The following is a 21,452-nucleotide window of genomic DNA, read 5'->3' on the forward strand; positions in this document are numbered from 1 at the left end:
CTGGAGTGGAATGACTCCCCGATGTGGGGACTGGACGGAGCCCCCCACCCAGCGAGAACGGGCTTATCTCTCCCTCACCCTGATGAGTTCACCCTGATGCCAAAAGCAATTTGAAGTGAGACGATGTTCGGCATTTAGTATTTATGAGTTGGAGCGGTACCCCTCTCCAGGGAAGCGACGTTGACAGGCCCTCTGGGGCTGTGTGTGCACACCCCCTTAACGCACACTGCTAGTGGGAGAGCCTCCTGAATTTGTGGTCAGACACAGCTGGAGGACGGGGGTGAAATGGCCTCCAGCTGTGACAAATCGGGTCGATCCCAGCTGTGTGTATAAGAAAGAACCCAGAAATAAGAGAACCGTTTTTATTTTGTTTTTCTCAGAGGATCTCGTTTCTCCTCCTCCTGCACACGGAGACCCTCAAAACGAGTACTGACACAAGAAGGGAAAAATACGAGGTTTTCCCATTTGAAGGATCAAAGTGTGTCATTTCTTTGAGCAAAGCTAAATGATCACAAAGTCACTTCCAGTTTACATTCACTGCGTGGCATGGTTCATAGAAGGCTTTTAAAAGTGGATTGGAAAATTCTGAATAACTCTGTATGGTACATATGAAATCTTAAAAAAAAAACAAAACAAAACCAAAAACCCTTGTTTCCAAAGATTGGAAGAAAACCCTAGCTTTTAAACTGGATGAGATTAGCGAGTTACGTGGTTGGGTTTTTAAAATGTATCTTAATTTTTAACGCATTCGGCTTTTAAGCCCTGCAGGAAATAAAACAGAATCGTAACGAACCAAAAATACAGCAATACTGGTTTTTCCAGAGATCCTTGTTTCTTCCTAGGGCTTGGAGTTAATGTCAAGGGTCCCATCGTTTCTACCTGGAGGACTCAGTCTTGCATGTCTTGCAGGGCATGTCTAGCGATCAAGTTCTCCAGCTTTTGTTAACATGCACCTGCCAGTTCTCCCTCGTTGTTGCACTACCTTGTCGCCGGGTGCAGAACTCTCAGTTCCCAGGTTTTTTATTTCCCGTGCTTTATGCATGTCACCCCACTGTCTCCTGGCCTTCAGGGTGTCTGGTGAGGATAATAGCTGCTCGTAACATTCACAGGAGAGGCTACACTTGAGCTGGACCTGGGGTAAACGGCGGTAACGACAGCTCACACCGGTTGAGTTCGTGAGTGCCGTGAGCGAGGGGCAGGGCTTTGCTGTCACCGTGATTCTGCAGTTGCCCTGCCTGTGGGACCCCCATGCCCCCCACATCACGGCTGAGGAAGCTGAGACTTTTTGTAATGGGAGAGGTGGCACTACAGCTTAATTTTTTTTTTTTTGAGTTTATTTATTTGGAGAGAGAGAAAGTGTGCGTGGCAGGGCGGAGGGAGAGGGAGAGGATCCCAAGCAGGCTCCGCACTGTCGGCGTGGGCTCGAACCCACAAGCTGTGAGATCGCGGCCTGGGCCGAAGTCAGACGCTTAATCGACCGAGCCACCCAGGCGCCCCCAGCCTGAATTTTGAGCCACTGTCCCGAGTGGTCTCTTATTCCAGATAATCACAAAACCCAGTCTTTAAAAGTCCCTTTAACGTTTAATCTTTGACACCTAAAAGTATCTGACAGCTCAGATGGGGAACTTCAGGGAGACCAAGGCCCGAGACGTTAGACTGGCCATGAGTTCACTATTGTTTTATTCCAACAGTTTAGAATCCCATAGACATCCTTTAAAAAAATTTTTTTCATGTTTATTCATTTTTGAGAGAGAGAGAGAGACAGAGCGTGAGTGGGGAAGGAGCAGAGAGAGGGAGACACAGAATCGGAAGCAGGCTTCAGGCTCTGAGCTGTCAGCACAGAGCCCCACGTGGGGCTTGAACTCACGAACCGCGAGACCGTCACCTGAGCCAGAGTCGGAGACTTAACCGACTGAGCCACCCAGGCACCCCTCCACAGACATCATTTAGGAGAGGAAGCAGAGGGAGACCGGGTGCCATTCTGGCCCTGAGGCACTGGGCTTGTCACCTGCCCTCCAGGGACACTGTGGGCGCCCTGGTCACATGGGTGGGCACGCAGGACTGCAATCCACATGCGTCCCTCTTCTCCCCCACCCGATACGGGCTTCTGTCCCCAATCTCAGGGCACCACACATCTTGTGCCAAGCAAATACCAAGGCTATTAGGAACGTGTGACTAAGCGACCCGAGTCATGTAGGCCCCTGAGCGCTGTTTGGCAGATTTCTCCATGTTCGTGGACTGAAAATGCCTTTCGATGTCAGCTCCCATTCTCACCCTTGCTACTCCCTGGTCGTTGCCACCCAAACAAGAGGTGAGGGGGACCTTTTTTTGAGAGTCCCCAAATCAGGCCGATTATATTCGGCAGGATTGAGGAAAGGATTTGTGAGAGAATCCGGAGGAACTGAGGGGCACGCAGTCCCAGGAGTCACGTACAGGGAGCCTTAGTCATACATAGCGTGCACTGGATACGGCACAGAAGAAGGGCTCCACGCTGTGTCCCGTGGACAACAGGCCAGTGACCGCACCTCCAGTCCACCCAGTGTCATCCCTGTTGGCCCTTCTGCACGTTGCCAGACCCAAGCTCCGCCTCGTCCCCCTTCTCCCCCAGCATAAATGCTACGTGAGGAACCAAAATGTAATTTAAGGAATTAGGATACTTCCGTCGGTAGCTTTTAAACCTAACCCCTCTCTAATAAATAAAGCGCCTTACGTTTGGGTAAAGATCTAGTTCTCAAAGCCTTTTCCCGCGTGATCTCGTTCACGTTATACCTGAAAACGCAGCGTGGGAGCCTGTGCACCGAGGGGGAGCGGGGTGTGCCCTCGAGTCGAGGCCTCGTAGCTCCGCCGAGCCGTGTTCCCGCTGCACCTCGGTCCCCTCCCGTCGAGGGCGACTCCTTCACTTTTCAGAGGTGGTGACCGAGGCCTGAAGAGTTACTTGGAGGAGGTGGAAAGCAAACCTTGCTGATGTGTCATGCGGGGTTCCGAAGCGGAAAGTACAAACGCGTCAGGAGATGAAAAGGCAAATCTCCCACGGCTATAGCCACTGGCATCAGCCCGGACAGGCCGTAGCTATTTAGGTGTGGGGTTGACGACGTAAGCGTACGTCAGGGCTGTCCTGCCTCTGGGAAGCCTGGCCGGTTTAGTGTCACTCTGGGAACCGTAACTTGGGCATTCGCTCATCTTCGTGCCGCACGGTTCCGAGCCTTTGTCATATTAAGTTTTCTCTCACCCCACCTACAAACACGCAGCTCTCTCTCTGTGTCTCCTTTTTAGCCATCCTTTTTAACTTTATTGCCAGAATACGAGGAAGGGAACTATTTTCGGTAAGTCATTCAAAGCTCACCCATCGCTAGCTACGAGGTTGTGCTTTCCTCTTACCGTGTGTTATAACCCGTGTGCGCGTCCCGTGCGCTTGAAGAGGGAGTTACTGTCTTCTCTGTCATTCTGGACACAACTGAATCTCCTAGGTTCTCTTCTCATACATTGAGCATGAAGTATGTGGAGTGGTGAAGTAAGAGGGGAACCTAGAAGCCTATAGAAAAAGGAAGATCATTTATCATCCTGTGGGGGGAAAGGTTGGTAGATACGTGTTATAATCATAATCCCGGGCCGTGCATTTAGCTTGTAGTCATTCAGATTTATGAAATAAGCATACGAGAGGGCTTGGTTTTAAAAGCCAATGATCTGTTCTGATCAGAGGAGAGTGGAAGAGAGACACATACCCAGTTTCCAAAAGGAGAATTCTTCCAGGACGAGATCACTTGGGTGTCTGTGAAAGGAGGCGGGGAGAATACCTCTTGCTGGAAATTCTCTTATCTTACCAAAGTATTACAATATCTGAATGAAAATGGTTTGACATTCTTATTTTAGAGTCCTTACAGTTACTGTAACGTTTCTGACAGTGTGCTTAATATTTCGGGAAAATGTGGACATTGACCCATAGGTACAAAGCCGGAATCCTACGGTAGATGCTCAGTTCATCGAAATAAAGAGTTAGACGTTCCAAGTCAAAGTAGCTTATGAATAAACGGGGACTGTGCTCATGAAACACTCGGCCTTAACGAAGTCTCCGTATGCAGGGAATACACTTGACCCAAAAGGCAGGAGTTTACCAGGCTCCTGCCCATTTCTATAGGAATGTCACTGATGGATTCCTATTTGCCAAAAATGGATTTTTTTGCTTTTAGTTTGTTTGGCCACTGGGCATCATTCAGACCTGTTGACCATACCCTTTCTCCTGCGCCTACATGACTCCCCCATTCTTCCTACCTTCTGGGCCACACCAGTCACCATCGTTTCTCTCACCGTTCAAGGTGAACACTCCCAGGAATGTACTCAAGGCCCCTTTCCTTCCCACCCTCCCTGTTTCTCCCAGATCCCCACGTTTCTGGGTTTACCCGTATCTGATGCTGATGAATCCCGGCCTACCTCCCCTCCTCCCTGACCATCCTGAGTTCCGAGTCCGTGCGTCCAGCTTCCTACCAAATGTCTCCTCTCGCATGTCTCCCTCCCACACCCTCCGGCCCATTCTCAACCCAGCATCCAGCATAATCTCCCTAAAACACATCCGATGGTGTGAGCACAACCAAAGTAGCCCAGTCTGACAACTCCTTGTCAGTAGCAAGAGAAGGTCAGCAACGTTGGCAATTTGACATTTATAGGAAGAAAGTGACATCTCATTTAAAAAAAAAAAAAAAAAACCTTGGGGGGCGCTTGGGTGGTTCAGTTGGTTGGAAATCCAACTTCAGCTCAGGGCATGATCTCCTGGTTCGTGGGTTCAAGCCCCACGTCGGGCTCTGTGCTGACAGCTCGGAGCCTGGAGCCTGCTTCGGATTCTGTGTTTCCCTCTCTCTCTGTCCCTCTCTTCCTGTATGTGTTTCTCTCTCTCTCTCTCTCTCTCCCTCTCTCTCAAAAATAAACAAACATTAAAGAAAATTTTTTAAGAGACCTCAGGTGCCTGGGTGGCTCAGTCAGTTGAGCATCTGACTTTTGATTTCACCTCAGGTCATGATCCCAGGGTCGTGGGATCAAGCCCCCACGTCGGGCTCCCACAGTGTGTTGAGCCTGCTTGGCTGCCTGGGATTCTCTCTCTCTCTTCCTCTCCTTTGCACCTCTCTCTCTCTTTCTCTCAAAACAAAACAAAACACTAAGTCTTTTTAGGACTTTGCCATGAGATAGTCAAGGAGTCTCTGTGCCACATGAAATTTCACGGACACTTCTCATTACAAAGCACTGGAAAGAATGTGCTGTGGGACATTTGCTCTCTAAAGCCACTTAACCAGGGTCACACAAACCACAATGTGTCCCAGTTCATCAAAAGTGGAAGAACAAGTTCAAGCCACCCTTCCCTCAAGACCCCTCTCTGTATTGTGTGTGATACCTGCCCAGCTCGTGTGCAAAGACGGATCAGGGATGCCCATGCCTGTGTGGACAACATAAGTAGAAATGAAATGCTTAATTGTTCCTTTTTCGTATCCCAGTGGTTTGCCCTGTTCCCCTCCATCTTGTAGATCCTAGTTGTAAAATCTTGTAGGCAGGATTTTTATTTTCGGATCCTCAGTGACCTCAGTCAATGTCTGCTCCAAGCAGCACTTGAGAGATGGCTAGTGAGTGAGTATTTTCGCTAAGGAATCTTGGACCTTCTTTATTCTCTTAAGCAATTGTAACTTCAGAAGCACATCTTTGCTGGAGAAAGGACCTATTGATTTTTTTTTTAATTTTTATTTTTTTGAACTTTGTTTTCTGAACTGTGTTGATCACTTGAAGAATATAGAAACAGGTTTTATGGGTCTCAGGTAATCACGATTCATCAAAACCTATCCACTTTTTTTTTTTTAAACATCCCAGCTTTCCATGTATATACATACCTCATACCTCAGATTCCCACATGTGCCCTCTCAGAACATATCAATAGTGGAAGATAAATTCTGTCTTCTAGCCAACAGGGTGGGGCTGTAATTTCTATAGTTTGAATTTTAAAATACGTTTTTTTTTTTTTTTGCTAAATACAAAATCATGATGTCCCTTATAACCTTGCAGATCATATCTGTCCTCTGTCCTCCTCTCTCCATTTTCTGATGCTTGCCCCCCGCTCTTAAAAATCAGTGACGTAGAGAAAAAGAATTTTCGTGGTATCTCGACTCTACGATACTCCCACATACTCCACGTTAAACCTCAGCATATCTGTGTCTTACTATTGTTTGAACATTTGGTCTTCCGCCTGGGGAGTGGGCAGTACTCTGTAAGCAGCTTCTACGTCAAACCTCAGCAGAGAAAGCAATATTTTGTTAAGAGGCAGAGTTGCAAGCCAGGCTTTGGCCAGGGTCTTTCCCATTTGGGAGGAGGAAAGTGGAAACAGCCAGCGAGACGATAATTCTCCTTGAATTCTTTAGCTCATTAAAATCTTTGCTGGTCCTCAGTGGGTTATGTATTGATTTAAGCATCTAGCAGTTTTCCTTTCCAGAAAGAATTAACATCTCCAATGTGATCATTACTAATGGCGGAGATTTTTGTCTTTTCTCTGTGGGAGTAACTGTCGTCCAGTTACTTATTAGCACAGCGCACTTTGGCGTTGTATTTAAATACGGAGTGGAGGGGTCAGCATGAGATTCGTGAGATTTATAGGTAATGAAAAGAACAGGTTGTATCAAAGATACCACGTGGAGGAAACTAAGTGTTCTTAGGGGACTCGTGATCCTTGGCTTTTTCCAAAACGAACGTTTCAGCCCGTATATATTAACTTCCTTTTTATAGAAGTTTTAACATGTTCTGTTTTTGCTGCTATTGTGCACGGAAATGTAGCAAAATGGCGTTTCTTATCTGCTGGTCATTTCCAACAGGCATGAAGCATTTGAGTTTCTCTGGGGGCTTTACTGTGGTTGAGTATCTGCAGTGATAGAAGAACATGAAGAAATGCATTTTTTTTATTCAAGTAAAATCCCCTTTCCATAAGAACACTTTTTGCCCCTGAACATAACATCAGCCAAGAATCTAGCTGCTTTTCATTCAGATCTGTCTACGGAGAACATGTGACATTAACACACTAGAGTTCGTTCCGTTTCACAGTGTTGTGTCCCCGCAGCATAAGAAAATGATGGCTGTTTTAGTAGGGACTTTTCTTTTTAATGTGATTAATTTGGTCATTTTACTTGGACACGATTTCAGTGCAGGCTTCTTCCTGGACCTCAATGAAGTTCGTACTGAAGAGCAGTGAGCCCTGTGTGACTGTTAACCCCCTTTCCCCGATTGGCACGATCAGATTGCTCCGATGTTCCCGGGATGTCACTTTTAAAGGTTGGCTTTATCGAGGCGCCTGGGTGGCGCAGTCGGTTAAGCGTCCGACTTCAGCCAGGTCACGATCTCACGGTCCGTGACTTCGAGCCCCGTGTCGGGCTCTGGGCTGATGGCTCAGAGCCTGGAGCCTATTTCCGATTCTGTGTCTCCCTCTCTCTCTGCCCCTCGCCCGTTCATGCTCTGTCTCTCTCTGTCCCAAAAATAAATAAACGTTGGAAAAAAAAATTAAAAAAAAAAAAAAAAGGTTGGCTTTATCGGCTCTTTGAAAAGACATGCCATTTAAGTTGTTACCGTGTCCCTCCTCTGTCAAGGGAGCTTGGCGCTGTTCTAGATCCTGGCTTTCTCCTTCACAAACCAAGGAGGACTGTCCTGGATTTTCCTCCCCTCGCTGCCATCTCTTGTCCCGAGATTTCTAAGAGACGTTAGCCGAGGCAGCCTCTTGCCCAAACTGTGTTGCAGACTTTTAGGCTGAGCTGCTGGCTGGGTGGGTCCCCGAGCCCTTCAGCAATCAGCCTGTCCATGCTGAGAATGGATGAGGGCGCATGGAAGCACGTTCATTTCCGGGGACTTTGGGTGGTGAGAGTGGCAACGGGGCAGTTTCTGTGTTTCATCTCGACCTCCTCTGGCTGATTCTAAAGAGTCTGCAGTCCTTTGCAGGGCACAGAAGCCTGTGGAAAGAGCAATGAAGGAAGGAAAGCGGTGTGGGAGAGCAGTGGGCTGCAGCGTCCTCTTTCTCCCCCATTGAGTGTCCAAGACTGGCTCCTCTGGGGGAAACAGGACATACCAGAGAGGTGCTCACACCCTCAGAACCTCCATTTCCTTGTCTCTTAAATGGGTATAACACCAACCCACATCGCTGACACGTGTAGCCATAGTTCTTTTCCCCCACCAGGGCCTCAGATTTGTCCCTGGCCTTGCACCCTCCTTAGGAATCCAGTTTGCGATCGTCGGTTTAGTTGGGGACGGGGTCATTCTTGGGTTGAGGTCAGAGCCAGTCGCTGCCCTTGTTTCTAGGTGTCCCCTTCCCACCAGACAAGTCACTCCAGCACCGTGTTATCAAAATCGGACGGGACGGATATGATGAATGTGTTTCATCATAGTTGAATGTAGTAGTAATAGTTGAATTCCTTTCCTTTCTCTCAAAAAAAAAAAAAAAAAAAGGAAAGAAAGAAAGCAAAGAGCAGTTTGACAGGAGACTAAGCAGAGCCTCAAGGAAAATGAGATTCTTTCTTGAGCTCTTGACAACCCTCCCGTAGATCCAGTAAAAGTTCCATATGGGTCTAATTTTGAGTGTGCAGTTGTACAGGCCAGCAGTCCCCCCGAACTGGCCAGATCTTCCAAGAGGCTTCCCTACGTGCCCCCCCCACCCCCCCGCGCACCTTTCACTCTCTGCTTCCATTGAATGGTTTTCTCGGCCCCATCATTTTTCTTGGTATTGCAGTAGTGCTGAAAACGTGGACGATGACATTGCGCACAGCGTTCACGCCGAACTGACTGCCCGGAAGAACTTCTACCCCCTTTGCTTTGTAGGATATGATGGTCACACCCTGTGCCGATCTGTGCTGCGTTCGTACCTTAGTGAAGCGATTCTGTCCCTGTTAACTGGCATGGCGCTGACCTCCACATGCGTGTCAGTTCCCTATCGCGTTGAAGTCCATTGACACACATCGCCAGTCCTGTGTCTCTGCCACAGGTTAAAACCCGTGCGGTGTTTTTTCTGTTTCTCTCCAGCTTCACGAGGCTGATATCGCGGTCGTAGGCTCTCCCAAGCCAGAAGACATTCCCCTTTCTTGGATACAACCAGGAACTACAGTTCTCAACTGTTCCCATGACTTCCTATCAGGTGGGTCAATGTCTTAACTTTGGTGTTGGGCCGCGGATGAAGACAGGGAAGAGTGTGAGAGAAACGTGTAACCTTATTCAGAGGAGAGGACGTTCCCTGAAGGGTTGGTCACCGTCAACATCCGTACACAGGAGAGGAAACTTCGACTGTTGATGTGCCTGCCTGTTGGGTTACGTGATACTGAAACTGTGTTGTCGGGCAAAGAGAAGCCGAGAGGCCAAGGGCAGTAGCTGCCCCCCTCCCCCGTGCCCCTGGAGAGACATGCCCCTGCTGGCCTCTACATCTGAGCAGTCCAGGCAGTAGTGACCTGAAGTAGATCGTGTGTATGCATGTGAAATAAACTAGAAATAGTGGTTTTTAGTCTTTGACAACGAAGTGGAATCCGTTCTCCCAAAGAAATCTTACATGAAGGTCAACAGGTAAGAGCAGCTGAAAACAGTTGCTGGGAGGGATGAGAATGGAGACCAGTGCTTGTGTCTCCCTGATTTCCCCTTGCGGTGACCCCTCAGGCACTTCCTGGGAGCCCCAGAGGCACCTCAGAGCAGTGTGAAAGTCACCATCAGAAACTGGTGGTCCGGGGCACCCGGATGGCTCAGCGTCTGACTTCGGCTCAGGTCATGATCTTGCGGTCCGTGGGTTCGAGCCCCACATCAGGCTCTGTGCTGACAGCTTGGGGCCCGGAGCCTGCTTTGGATCGTGTCTCCATTTCTCTCTCTCTCCCTCTCTCTCTCTCTCGTTTTCAAAAATAAATAAAACATTAAAATAAAAAAGAAACAGAGATGGTCTTAGGGTGTATTTCACCATAGAATCCAGGAATGCCTTGGACCACACCAGACCCACCTTCAGAGAATCTCAAGCTGTGTCCACACCAGGTCATCCAGCCGAACGGCTGGTATGAGCAAGCCCAGAGGGATACCTTTTTCTCATTCACGGAAAGACCCTCTGAGGCTAAGAAAGTTTTGCACCGTACCTCGTCCACTTTTTCAAGTCCCTGAGTAACATATGTGTGCAGATTTCAGCGTTGGCGAGGTCTATGGTAAGCAGGCCTGGAGCACAGCGTTTTTCCCCCAAAGATGGTCAGAATTGGAGCCAAAGTGGGTGGAGGCCTCTACCCTCTTTCTGCCCCGACCACACGGGAGTTCTAGACCTTGAAACCTAGACCACCCCACAAGAGAACGACCCAGAGAATAGTATCAAATGATATATGTAATATATATATATATATATATATATATATATATATATATACACAAACACACACACACACACACACACACAACTTGTGGTCCAGCCACCTTGAGATACCATTTTACACTTTTCCGCAAAAAATGCACTAACCTTAATTTGATTGCAACGTAATAGAAGGAAAACAACGTGATCCTCAAAGTGTTACTGAAATTCATATAACTGTTTCTTCAAAAAGAAAAATAATGGACCCACCCTTCTAGGAAGTGTCTCCCCCCCCCCCCCCCCAGAATTAACCTGTCAGATTAAAAGCTCTTTGGGGCTGAAGGGGGATGGGGTGGGTTGGAGTGTGCAAGGGAGGAAGCTCAGGGATTTCCCAGAATGCCCATGTGCTTGGCTCTTAGATGAAGAGCACACGATGAATGAAGCAATTAGAGGCATAATATAATGTGGTTGTAGGATTAGTCGATCTTTTTCGCAAACAGAAGGCTTGCACTAAGCAACTCCTTTGAAATACATGTAGTTTCAGGCCACAAATTTCTTTCCCCGTCTGAAAAAAAAACAATGCCTGACCTATAAATGATGGGCACAGCAGATTTGCTCCTCTGCTCAGAATTTAGATTAGGAAAGTCAGTTTGGACTTGCTGTTCTGTTATTTATTTATTTATTTATTTATTTATTTATTTATTTATTTATTTAAAGTTTATTTGTTTTGAGAGAGAGAGAAAGCATGAGTGGGGAAAGGGCAGAGAGGGAGGAAAAGAGCGAGAATCCCAAGCAGGTTCTTACTGTCAGCACAGAGCCCAATGCGGGGCTTGAACCCCCAAACTGGGAGATCATGACCTGAGCCGGAGGTGGACGCTCAACCAACTGAGCCTCCCAGGTGCCCCTGACTTGATGTTCTTTCAAATGAATGCTTGGCTGTTACAATTCCTTGCTGTTTTTTGGGGTTTTTTTAGTTAGAGTTTACATGTTTAGGACAATTTTGGTATAATCTTGGCTGGAGGTAGAGTCTACTTCAATGTTCTTGGAATCCCTTTGAGCTCTATGATTATGTGAAGGTGACTATATATATGCATATATATATACATATATGCATATACGTGTATATATATATGTATTTTTTTTTTAGTGAAATTGTGCCGTATTTTTTAATATGTTTCTTTTGGGGACCTTTACTTTTTTAAAGGCATTCATAAAAACATTAGATTTCAACATAACCATCCTCTTTGGGGGGGGAAAAAGACCAGGGCATTATATTTTGACTGAATGGTACTGTATGCAGACTGACTGCAGTTTATTTTAAATGTATCTGGTCCAGTACAAGTAGTTTTCTTCCTGATTTTTGAGTCAAGTATATGCTCAGTAAATGAGCATTGAACGAATGAATAAACCTGGTCCCAGAATTGTACTCTGATTGCAGTTTTCAGTTGGTTGCAGACACAGAGACATCTCCTTGAACTACCCTCCCATTCAAAAACAGGGCTGGCAGGGCAAAGACAAAGAGAAAAAATGTTCTCCTGATTAAATAGATGAACATTTTACAGTCAGTACTATTTATAATAGCATTCTATTTCCTGATAGTCCATTTTAATTTTACCAACTTTGATCAGTCTGAAAATTTAATCTATGCATAGATTGAAGAAAGGCTCTTCTCTCTTTTTTGCATAACCCTGTCACCTTAAAGAGACTTTTGAAAGCAGTGTTAAAAGGAGAGGTGCTTTTATTCACCTTTAAGAGCAAAAGAATTCTTAATAAACTGGCGATTGGGTGAAGGCAGGGTTTTATGATGAAATTTTCATCCTCGTCTTAATGGTACAGGGTTCTCCCCCCCCCACCCCTCCATAAAAATAGATGGGATGTGGTGATTTATAATGAGGTAATTCTGTAGAGGCATTGTATTGAGTACCTAATCCCAGGAGAAATTTTCGTGATGGCTGACATCCCAGACCCAGTGCTTGGAAAACAGTTACACCCAACTTGTTCGATCTGTTCACTCTTCTGTGGCGTGAGTCTAGTTTTTAGATTTACAAGAGGTACATGTTTATATCCAGTTTTCTAGCTGTAAGAATCGTTTGTTATTATTAAATTTCAAATCAAAGAAGCTGTGATGCTGTAATGCTCTGCTTCCTAAAGAGCAGAATTCATCCTAAGCAAGACCGTTTCGTACCCTGATATTAAGATTATTCCCTGATGTGCCAAATGGGACAAAAGAGAAGCTGGTCTTCTGTCTCGTGCCCGGAGAACAGAATCCAAACAGCAATGTAGGTCAGAGTACTTGACAGCATCATTCTATCTGTCTGTCTATCTATCCGTCCATCCGTCCATCCATCCATCTGTTTATTTTGAGGGAGAGAGGGTGCAAGTTGAGCCAGGGGCCAAGAGAGGGAGGGAGAGAAGCAGGGCTTACCCAAAGCGGGGCTCGTGTTCACCCGAGGCGGGGCTCCGACTCACAAACTTGTGAGACGATGACCTGAGCCACCCAGGCGCCCTTGCCAGCATCATTTTAAGTGAACGTAAGTGTATTTGGTGTGGAGTGGTGGTGGAACCCCGGGCTGCATCTCAGGTTCATGCTAATGACCTGGGGGACCTGGTCCTGGAGGACCTCGAGCCACCTCTCTTATGGCCCCGAAGGGACACAGTGTAATTAACGTAAGGAGAAAAGCATGGGATCTGGGTCAGATTGATCTCACTCAAAGAGAAGAAGCATTTTTTTAAATTTTTGTTTTGATTTTCTCTTAATTGCCTCATATTTACAAGCTGTGTGGCTTTGGGCAAATAAGTGAAGCTCTCTGATCTTCAGTTTCCTTGTGAGTAAGATGGGAGCAAGGCTGTTGAGAGGAATAAATGAGCTCTCACCTCACAGCACCTCTTTCTTGGAAGCTGCCAATGAGTGGCCCCCCTCCCATGTCCCTCCACTTCATTGTCCTCATACCTGTAGCACACAAAGTAGCTTTCAGACTTCTTATTTGCAAAATGTAAGTCTGTATTTGAAAATCAAGCCCAAGGAAGGATTCTTCCCAGTGAGATTCTGAGAATGCAAGGCAGTAGCTTTAGAGAAATGAGACATACTTGTAATTTAATCATTATCTCATTGCAAGTAAAGATACTTGCTTATGAATTTTGAACTCCAATTATTCTAAAATCCATGATAATCTATTACCGGTTTCCCTTAAATTTTTTCCTGGGAAATTCTGGAAGATTTGGACCTATATGTTTTTGCTAGGTTTTCATTTCAAATTTTAACTGCTTCTCAGTATGACACATTTAACGTTCTTACTTCTGAAAAAGTCTCAAGCTGATTAGAATATACAACTCTCTGTTAATTCCTTCCTGCTTTGGTTTCAGCGATATCAAAAGGGTTGTTTCTATCAGTTGAAACGCATATCATTTTTTTTTTAATTTTTTTTTAACGTTTATTTTTGAGACAGGGAGAGACAGCATGAACGGGGGAGGGTCAGAGAGAAAGGGAGACACAGAATCTGAAACAGGCTCCAGGCTCTGAGCTGTCAGAAAAGAGCCTGACGCGGGGCTCTAACTCACGGACCGCGAGATCATGACCTGAGCGGAAGTCGGATGCTTAACCAACTGAGCCACCCAGGCACCCCTTGATATGCATATCTTAATAATACTCCATTTTTTTTGAAGATTCATATATTCTGTTAAAATAGTAAAACGTTATTTGGTAGTGAATTCAGATGCTTTTTGTTTTGGGCTTTTTTTTTTTTTTTTTTTTTTTTTTTTGAGAGAGAGAGAGAGAGAGAGAGAGAGAGTATGCACACGAGAGCAGGAAGGGACAGAGGGAAAAGAGAGGATCTTAAGCAGTCTCCAAGCTCAGCACAGAGCTTGATACGGGGTACAATCTCACTGTGAGATCATGACCTGAGCTGAAATCGAGATTTGGACACTTCACTGGCCGAGCCACCCAGGCGCCCCTGGAATTCAGATGTTGTAAACTGTGAGTTCATCTCTTGAGAACATTGATCCAAAAATTATATTAAGAGCTCATTTATCGCATTTTACTGTTATCCAATATGATTAATATATTGAACTTAAAACTATCACCAGAGATTTTGAAAGTGTTATCTGCACTAATATGTAATTTTCTTTAGCTTTTCTTATTTCCAAAACTTCACATGAAGTTTTTTTGAGTTACTCGTTTTCCCAGAGGATGAGAAAATATTTGAGATTTCAGTCTATGGGTTCATATAGTGCTTTTGTGATAAGAAGGGTGCCGTGGGCCAGACTGCAGAAAAACGGAAAAGTTTCCATATAGCAGAGAGGGCACGGAGACCAAGGAAGAATTTGCCTTGTCCCTCCCATCTCATTTATTCTGGCAGAATTCCCAGGGTGGTCTCAGGGCAGCTCCTGTCACGGAAAGTTCTGTTCTGATTTCCAGGGAAAGCATTATGACACATTAGCCTTAAATTTTCATGTTGTAGAAAGTTTGGTTAGCAAGAAAAAATTATAAATGAAAGGCCATCTTTTAACGTGATTCATTGACCTGTCCTTGGAAGAACCATGAGCTATGGGGAGTATTTAGTGGGAAGTGAAAAGACCCATTTGGTTTGGGACGGGACCCTTGGGACCCCCGCTGGATTCGCGGGCTGAGTGCAGACAGCCTTGGCAGGCGGAGTGTAGACAGCCTCTGGGTGGAGCCCTGCGTCTACACAGGCAGAGGGATGAGGTAATGATTTCTTTTCTCAGTTCTCCTTAGCCACAAAATGTGTTGATAATGTGTTCCTGATTCACTGAGTTACCATATTCATTGCTTCGAATTCTCTGGATTCAGAACGTTTAACTAAGTTTTAAGATTACATTGATTCGAACTATAGAAGCAATACAGTGTTCGTGATAGACAGTTTGTGAAATACAGAAGAGTGCACAGAAGAAAGTGACACTAACTTCTGATCCGGTCACCTTGAGGTCACCATTTTACATTTTCCCACCAAGGGAACATGAAACATAATTTTACAGGGTGGAATTTAGTAGAAGAAAAAGAAAACAGTATACTAAAAGCATTATTGAATTTCAGGTAACTTTGTTCAGACAGAAAACTATCGGTTCCTGTAAATCCTTCCAATGTTTAAAATATATGTGTAGGCACGTCTTGTGTTGTGCTTTAAAATCTTTTTTGATTTTAGCCACCTTCTATTTTATGCAAGGCAGCGCCTAAGATTATGGGCAGAATTATTCACTGTGTAACACCGTAGGTGAAATATTCCTCACTTGTGTGGGTATTTGTGATTCTTTTCTGGGAATTTGCATTAATAAATTGATGCTCAGTTTATTTAATAAATAAACTCAGCTCCTGGAGTGTAGGTTGTTTTTTTTTTTTTTTCTTTTTTCCTTGTCATTTAAAGATAGAGATAAAAATGCGGGAAATATCTTTCTTTTCCATAATGGTTGGACAGGATCTTTAGATCAGATCTCTAGTGGTTCAAACAGAACAACAAATCTCATTCTCTAGACTCTTGGCTTTTGCCTAAATACAATTTATAAAACTGTGAAGTGTTACTAAACTCTAAACAGTACCGGAGGGATAGGATTTTCCAACACCCTTAATACATTTGACTGTAGATCATCACAAAACGCTTAGTCTTAAGTGTTTTGTGCTCTTGCAAAGTACTGTCAGCAAAATGGATAATTGAAAAGTAGAGCGGTCCAAAATAGAGGAAAATCGGTTCTTAATTCAACCAAGTTGCTATTAGAAATGTTTCTTTTCTCTAAGGGAGGATATAGACTGAAGTATTTTACATATGTGCTTAACTTCTCATAACCTTTATAAGCGCCAGCTAAGGAAGGGAAAGCAGAATTGGTACAAATACCCCTCTCTTCTGGAAACCAGGTGACCCCTAAAATTAATATCCGAAAATACATTTTCGCAGTTTCTGTGGAAAATATTTCGCTTTCGTGACAGGGATTCCTAAAGTTCTCAAAGGAAGCCTGATCTTTCACACAGCACTTTGGTTGAGATTATGCTATTTATTTTAGTCCCCCTTTTTATACCTTGTATACCTGAAGGAAATTGCTTTTCTTATCTGCCCGGCACTTTGACATGCCCTTTCACATTCGATTCTGAGTTCTGTGGGGTTGCCACTACCCACATTAATTACCAGGCCCAGCGTCACAGTTGCTGGCTGGAGGTAGAAGCAAGATTTTCGTCCAGTCTAACTCTGTGTGGCCCAGTCAAGGGCCCCCAGGCTGCGCCAGGGACTGGTGACCTACCTGGAGCTATGCCGAGACATCCTAATAAGTTCCTTGGTTGAATATGAGAATACCGCTCAACGTGCTGGCTTTTTACTAGAAGCAATTGGTTGTAAACGACAATATCCTGAATGTCTTTTTTTTTCTCCTCAAAATTTTTTATAGGGAGGCTTGGATGTGGTTCTCTTGGGGTTCATTTTAATGGTCTCATTGCAGAGGATGATGTGAGTCTCCTTGCTGCGGCTCTGCGGATTCAGGTTTGTTTGGCACGGCTGTGGGTTTGGAGTTTTGATTAGCAGCTGTTAACGTCTTGCAAGTGTTTTCTGTTGAGCAGACACAGCGTTAAACACCTTGCACACATAATGACATTTAATTCTTACCATAATCCTGTGAGAGAGTGTCATTCCCGTTTGATGGATGAGGAAATGGAAGCTTGGAACAACTTGCCCCTGGTTACGTGACACGTGTGGGACGGAGACTCAACTCAGGGTCTGCTGTTAGTGATCTATTGCTGTGGAATACATTATCCCCCAAATTTAGCAGCTTGAAACAAGAAACGTTTATTAACTCCCAGTGTTTGGGGGTCAGATTTGAGAGCGGGCCTCGTGGTTCTCGCTCAGGGTCTCCTGTGCCGTGGAAATCAGGAGGTCATCCGAAGGCTTGACCGGGGCCGGAGGCTCTGCTTCCAAGATGGCTCACTCGCGTGGCTGTTGGCGTGTGGTATCTAATTTCTCACTGGCTCTTGGCAAGATGCCTCAGTCCCTCACCAGGCAGACTTCTCAGGAGAGCAGCTCATGAGGTGGCAGCTAACATCCACCAGGATGGGTGAGCCACAGGGGAAGGCAAGGAGGAAGCCGCAGGAGGTGGTATGACTTCGCCATCAGAGTCAAGCACCACTTTTCCCTTTTTCTTTCCTCTTTCTAGAAGCCTCCTAGCTAGCTCAGTTGGTAGAGCATGTGACTCGTGATCTTCAGGTCCTGAGTTCAAGCCCAACTTGGGGCTTGAACTCACTAAAAATGAATTTAAAAAACTAAAAATAGAGCTCACTAAAATATAAACTAACCTCCCTTTAAAAAAGAAAAAAGAAAAATATTTTTTAAAGTTTATTTTGAGAGAGAGAGTAGGGGAGGGGCAGAGAGAGAGAGAGAATCCCAGGCAGGCTTTGCACTCTCAGTGCGGGGCTCGAACCCACAAACCCTGAGACCATGACCTGAGCTGAAGTTGGATGCTTAACCGACTGAGCCACCCAGGCGCCCTCCAAAAATAAAACTTTACTTTCAAATGGGATACGATACTGTCTTATAAGGATTACGTGTTGGTTTTCGACCTAAGCTAGATTTTATTTCTCTGTCTCTCTGTGTGTATCACCATTTAACAATTCAGCGTTCTTGTTCGGTTATGTCAACTCTGAAAGGATTATACTTGACATGGTGTTGCAGATTTTGGAAGCTGGGCATCCAAGCTGATCCGCCATGCGTTCTCCTATTTCCCTCATTTTTCTTTTCTAACTGAGGTGGAGAACCCACTCTCTAATGTATTCAAGTACTTGATATCTTTAGTGAATACTTAACCTATTTTCTTTTTTTTTTAATTTTTTAATGTTTCATTTATTTTTGAGAAAGAGAAAGCACGAGTGGGGGAGGGGCAGAGAGAGAGGGAGGTACAGAATCGGAAGCAGGCTCCAGGCTCCCACCTGTCAGCACAGAGCCCGATGCGGGGCTCGAACTCACAAGCTATGACATCATGACCTGAGCCGAAGTCGGATGCTTAACCGACTGAGCCGCCCAGGCACCCCTTAACCTATTTTGAAAGTACATGTAGCTCACCTTTTCCTTTTCTGACAAAACCTGCAACCCTAACTACGTGTGAATAAACTTGTTCCTGATATTCACGTGGGTTATTGTGCAACTTTGTGGTCCTTCTTATGACATGACACCCCTGAACAGTCGTTTCATAGTTTAGAGTCGTAGCCTGGCAGCCTTTACTTTTATAACATGCTTTCCTTTCTGTCCCATGAAGAACATGGTCAGCAGTGGAAGGAGATGGCTACGGGAACAGCAGCACGCAAGGTGGAGACTTCACTGCCTAAAACTCCAGCCTCTCTCCCCCGTCCCGAGGTATTCGTGGGATTTCGTTGTACCGATCTCTGGTCACCAAAGTGCCTCAGATAGCCCAAAGTTCTCCACCGGGCTGGGGGCTCGAGGTGTTGTTATGGCTTTGACAGTGGACAATTTTCTCTAATTACAGTGCTGCCCTGTTTTTTCGGTTGCTTAAGTCCTAAAAATTAAATAATAATAACGAACGTGTTTCCCGTATTCTGTCAACTCTAGGATGTACATTTCTTCCTGTCCGAAGTCAGGATGCCCCTTACTGTGTGGATAATGTGTCCTGTCTTAAATGGCATTCTTTTTTCTTCTTAGTGGTCTGTAACGTACTGGTGCCTTAGATTTGACCAGATACGGTAGCACAATATTTGGAATATGCTTTTCAGTGTCAGGAATGCCCAGCTCATCTGTCAGCTTGGTCTTCAGGGCCACGTAGGTATCTGCTCTGAGGGTAAATGACCGACCAAACGAAACACTATTCTATGTGGGAAGTGAGTTCCGCTTTCCTCAGCACACAGCGATATCTACCAGCTGATCGGGTATTGTGTGATACTCCAGATGGATGTTTCCTTCCGCGTAGCATTTAATGAAGCGTAAGCTATATATTCCCTGCATAAATTTAGAAATACATACTGTACCGCAGGAATAATTCATTAGATAGCAGAGCCAGGGAGGTGCGTTCTCCAGCCTCATCGCGGGTCCCCCGCTGCTCCCGCCGCGGTGAACAGGCCCCACCCTCTTCATCCAGGGTGTGCGCGGGGCCACTGGAAAACAACACGTCAGGAGATAGAACCTTCGGGAGTCGGCTCCGTTTTCATTTGATGACCACTTGGTTTGTAGATTTGATCTGTGTCCTTGGACCACAGCTGAACGCTGATGATTCTTTTATACCCATCGGGCTGTGTTTTCACCCCCGAAATAGACTGAACATCCCAGTCGCTTTCTATGTTCGTCGGTCCATAAATTCCAGGGAACGTTACTCTCTGTAATGCCACCCCTGTAGTGGTGCAATCTATTTCATGAAATATTTTATTTTTTGAAGTTACTTGTGTTGTTAAAGGACGCTGATTTTTAAAAGTAAGTGAATACGTTCTAGTTGCAGAGAGCTAAACACAATTCAGGTAGACTGCCAAAATGTGTACCAGAGTCTTGGCATAAATCGAAATAAATTCCACTCAGGGGAAGAAGTGTTTTAATCGCTGAACCAAATCTGGCTTCTAAAGGTCCCTTCTAAAGGGGAAAGAAAGGCAGGCTGAGTAATTTATGTATTACCCTCAAATCAGAACGATGTCACTGTCGTTCTTCAGCTAGCGAGGAGAAAACTGGAGGTTTTCCAAGAGCGGGCTCTTCAGTTTCGGAGATTTGGGGAGGAGAGAAAAAGAAAAAAAAAGGGGTAGACAGGAAGGCAAAAAGACGTGGGGGCGGGGGGAGGCTGGAAAGGGAAATGCGGGGGCAGGGGCACTTGTCTGGAAGCACAGAGCTCAGCCTGTGCGTGGGCGGAGGCCCCCTGTCCCTCTCCGAGCTGCTGTAGTGCACTTCAGAGAGGTCTAGATTGGACGTGGGTTTACTGTTTACCTGTTGCCCCGACGTCAGTCTTCCGTGGGGTCGTGGAGGGGAATATAGAGTAACGTGAGGGCTTAGAGTCCATCGTTAGCGGGAGCAAGGGAAAGAAAAGTCAGAGCGGGGGGGCTGCCTGGAGGACACGGCTTTGCCTCCAGAAGAAGAGCTCCAGGGTGAGTGAGGGCGCTGCTGTCTTCTACGTGTCAACCCTTATGACCCACTGAGTCTCAGGCATGGTCTCCCAAGCCTGTCTTTTGCCAGCCACGTCTGACTCTCAAACAGATGGTCAGTCTGGCCGACAGATGGCCCGAACCCCCATTAGAACAAATCGCTGAGCTCGGGAGCCCCAAAAGACTCTCTGAGAAGTCCAGCACGTGCTCCTCTTCTAGCATTCCGGTAAGGTGAACAGCCGTGCTCTCATCCTGCTGGTAGAATAGGGTAAATTATTTGCCCAGTGACACTCGGAGGTCCTAAAATGTCCTGTGTCTGAAGTTGAGTTTCAAGCACCAGGTCCTTTTACTGACGGTTATGCAATTAATAAAATACTTTGAAATACAATTTTGGACTTGCAGTAGGAAAAAGAGAGAGAGAGTATGGACCCAGATAAAACAAAATAGCATTTCCACGTTTTTGAATAGCCAAGAGACACGTGGGGCGAGCCCAGCAAGAGCATTATGCGATAACCCGTCTCTTCACGGGTGATGGACGCAATGATGGTCCACAGAAAGCACTTCACTGTACAAAGGATTCGTGCGTAAAGGAAGCCTTTGGACTTACTGTAATTCACACTTCTTTATTCCCAGAGTACAGGGGTTATCTTTGTACCTGGGCAGAATTCTAGGATCTTCGTGAGTTTTGAAAAGTTGCTTCTCCAAGGAAATGTACATTTTCTCACGCACGTTAGCTATTAGCAGTTGTGTTTAATGCCGCTGGGGAGAGAGGACCACAAGGCAGTCGCTTTGATTGAATCCTTGGCGTGGCGTTTGGCTGTTTTCCCTCCAGTGGTGACCACCTAACCTGAGGAGACTCTCGCCTTTTCTGTGTTTTCCCCCCACTAGTGATCTTGAGATTTCAAGAGCACAGACTCCAAAAGCCGTGGATGTCCTTGCCAAGGAGATAGGATTGCTTGCAGATGAAATTGAAGTCTATGGCAGAAGCAAAGCCAAAGTACGTTTGTCCCTGCTGGAAAGGTTAAAGGATCAAGCAGATGGAAAATACGTTTTAGTAGCTGGGTAAGGCTACTTTTAAAATCTATTTTA

General features: G+C 45.6%; 1 protein-coding gene across 1 annotated transcript in view; it reads left to right on the top strand.

The window, feature by feature from the left end:
- Positions 1 to 21,452, top strand: part of MTHFD1L (methylenetetrahydrofolate dehydrogenase (NADP+ dependent) 1 like) — a 57,858-nt gene that overhangs the window by 21,660 nt on the left and 14,746 nt on the right. Inside the window, exons 8-11 of the mRNA XM_030316590.1 lie at positions 9,025 to 9,136; positions 16,694 to 16,785; positions 18,548 to 18,645; positions 21,252 to 21,425. Of these exons, the coding sequence (XP_030172450.1) occupies positions 9,025 to 9,136; positions 16,694 to 16,785; positions 18,548 to 18,645; positions 21,252 to 21,425 (476 nt within the window). The remainder of the gene's footprint in view (positions 1 to 9,024; positions 9,137 to 16,693; positions 16,786 to 18,547; positions 18,646 to 21,251; positions 21,426 to 21,452) is intronic.

This window comes from Lynx canadensis, chromosome B2 (genome assembly GCF_007474595.2).
Source record: "Lynx canadensis isolate LIC74 chromosome B2, mLynCan4.pri.v2, whole genome shotgun sequence".
NCBI classification, from domain to species: domain Eukaryota; kingdom Metazoa; phylum Chordata; class Mammalia; order Carnivora; family Felidae; genus Lynx; species Lynx canadensis.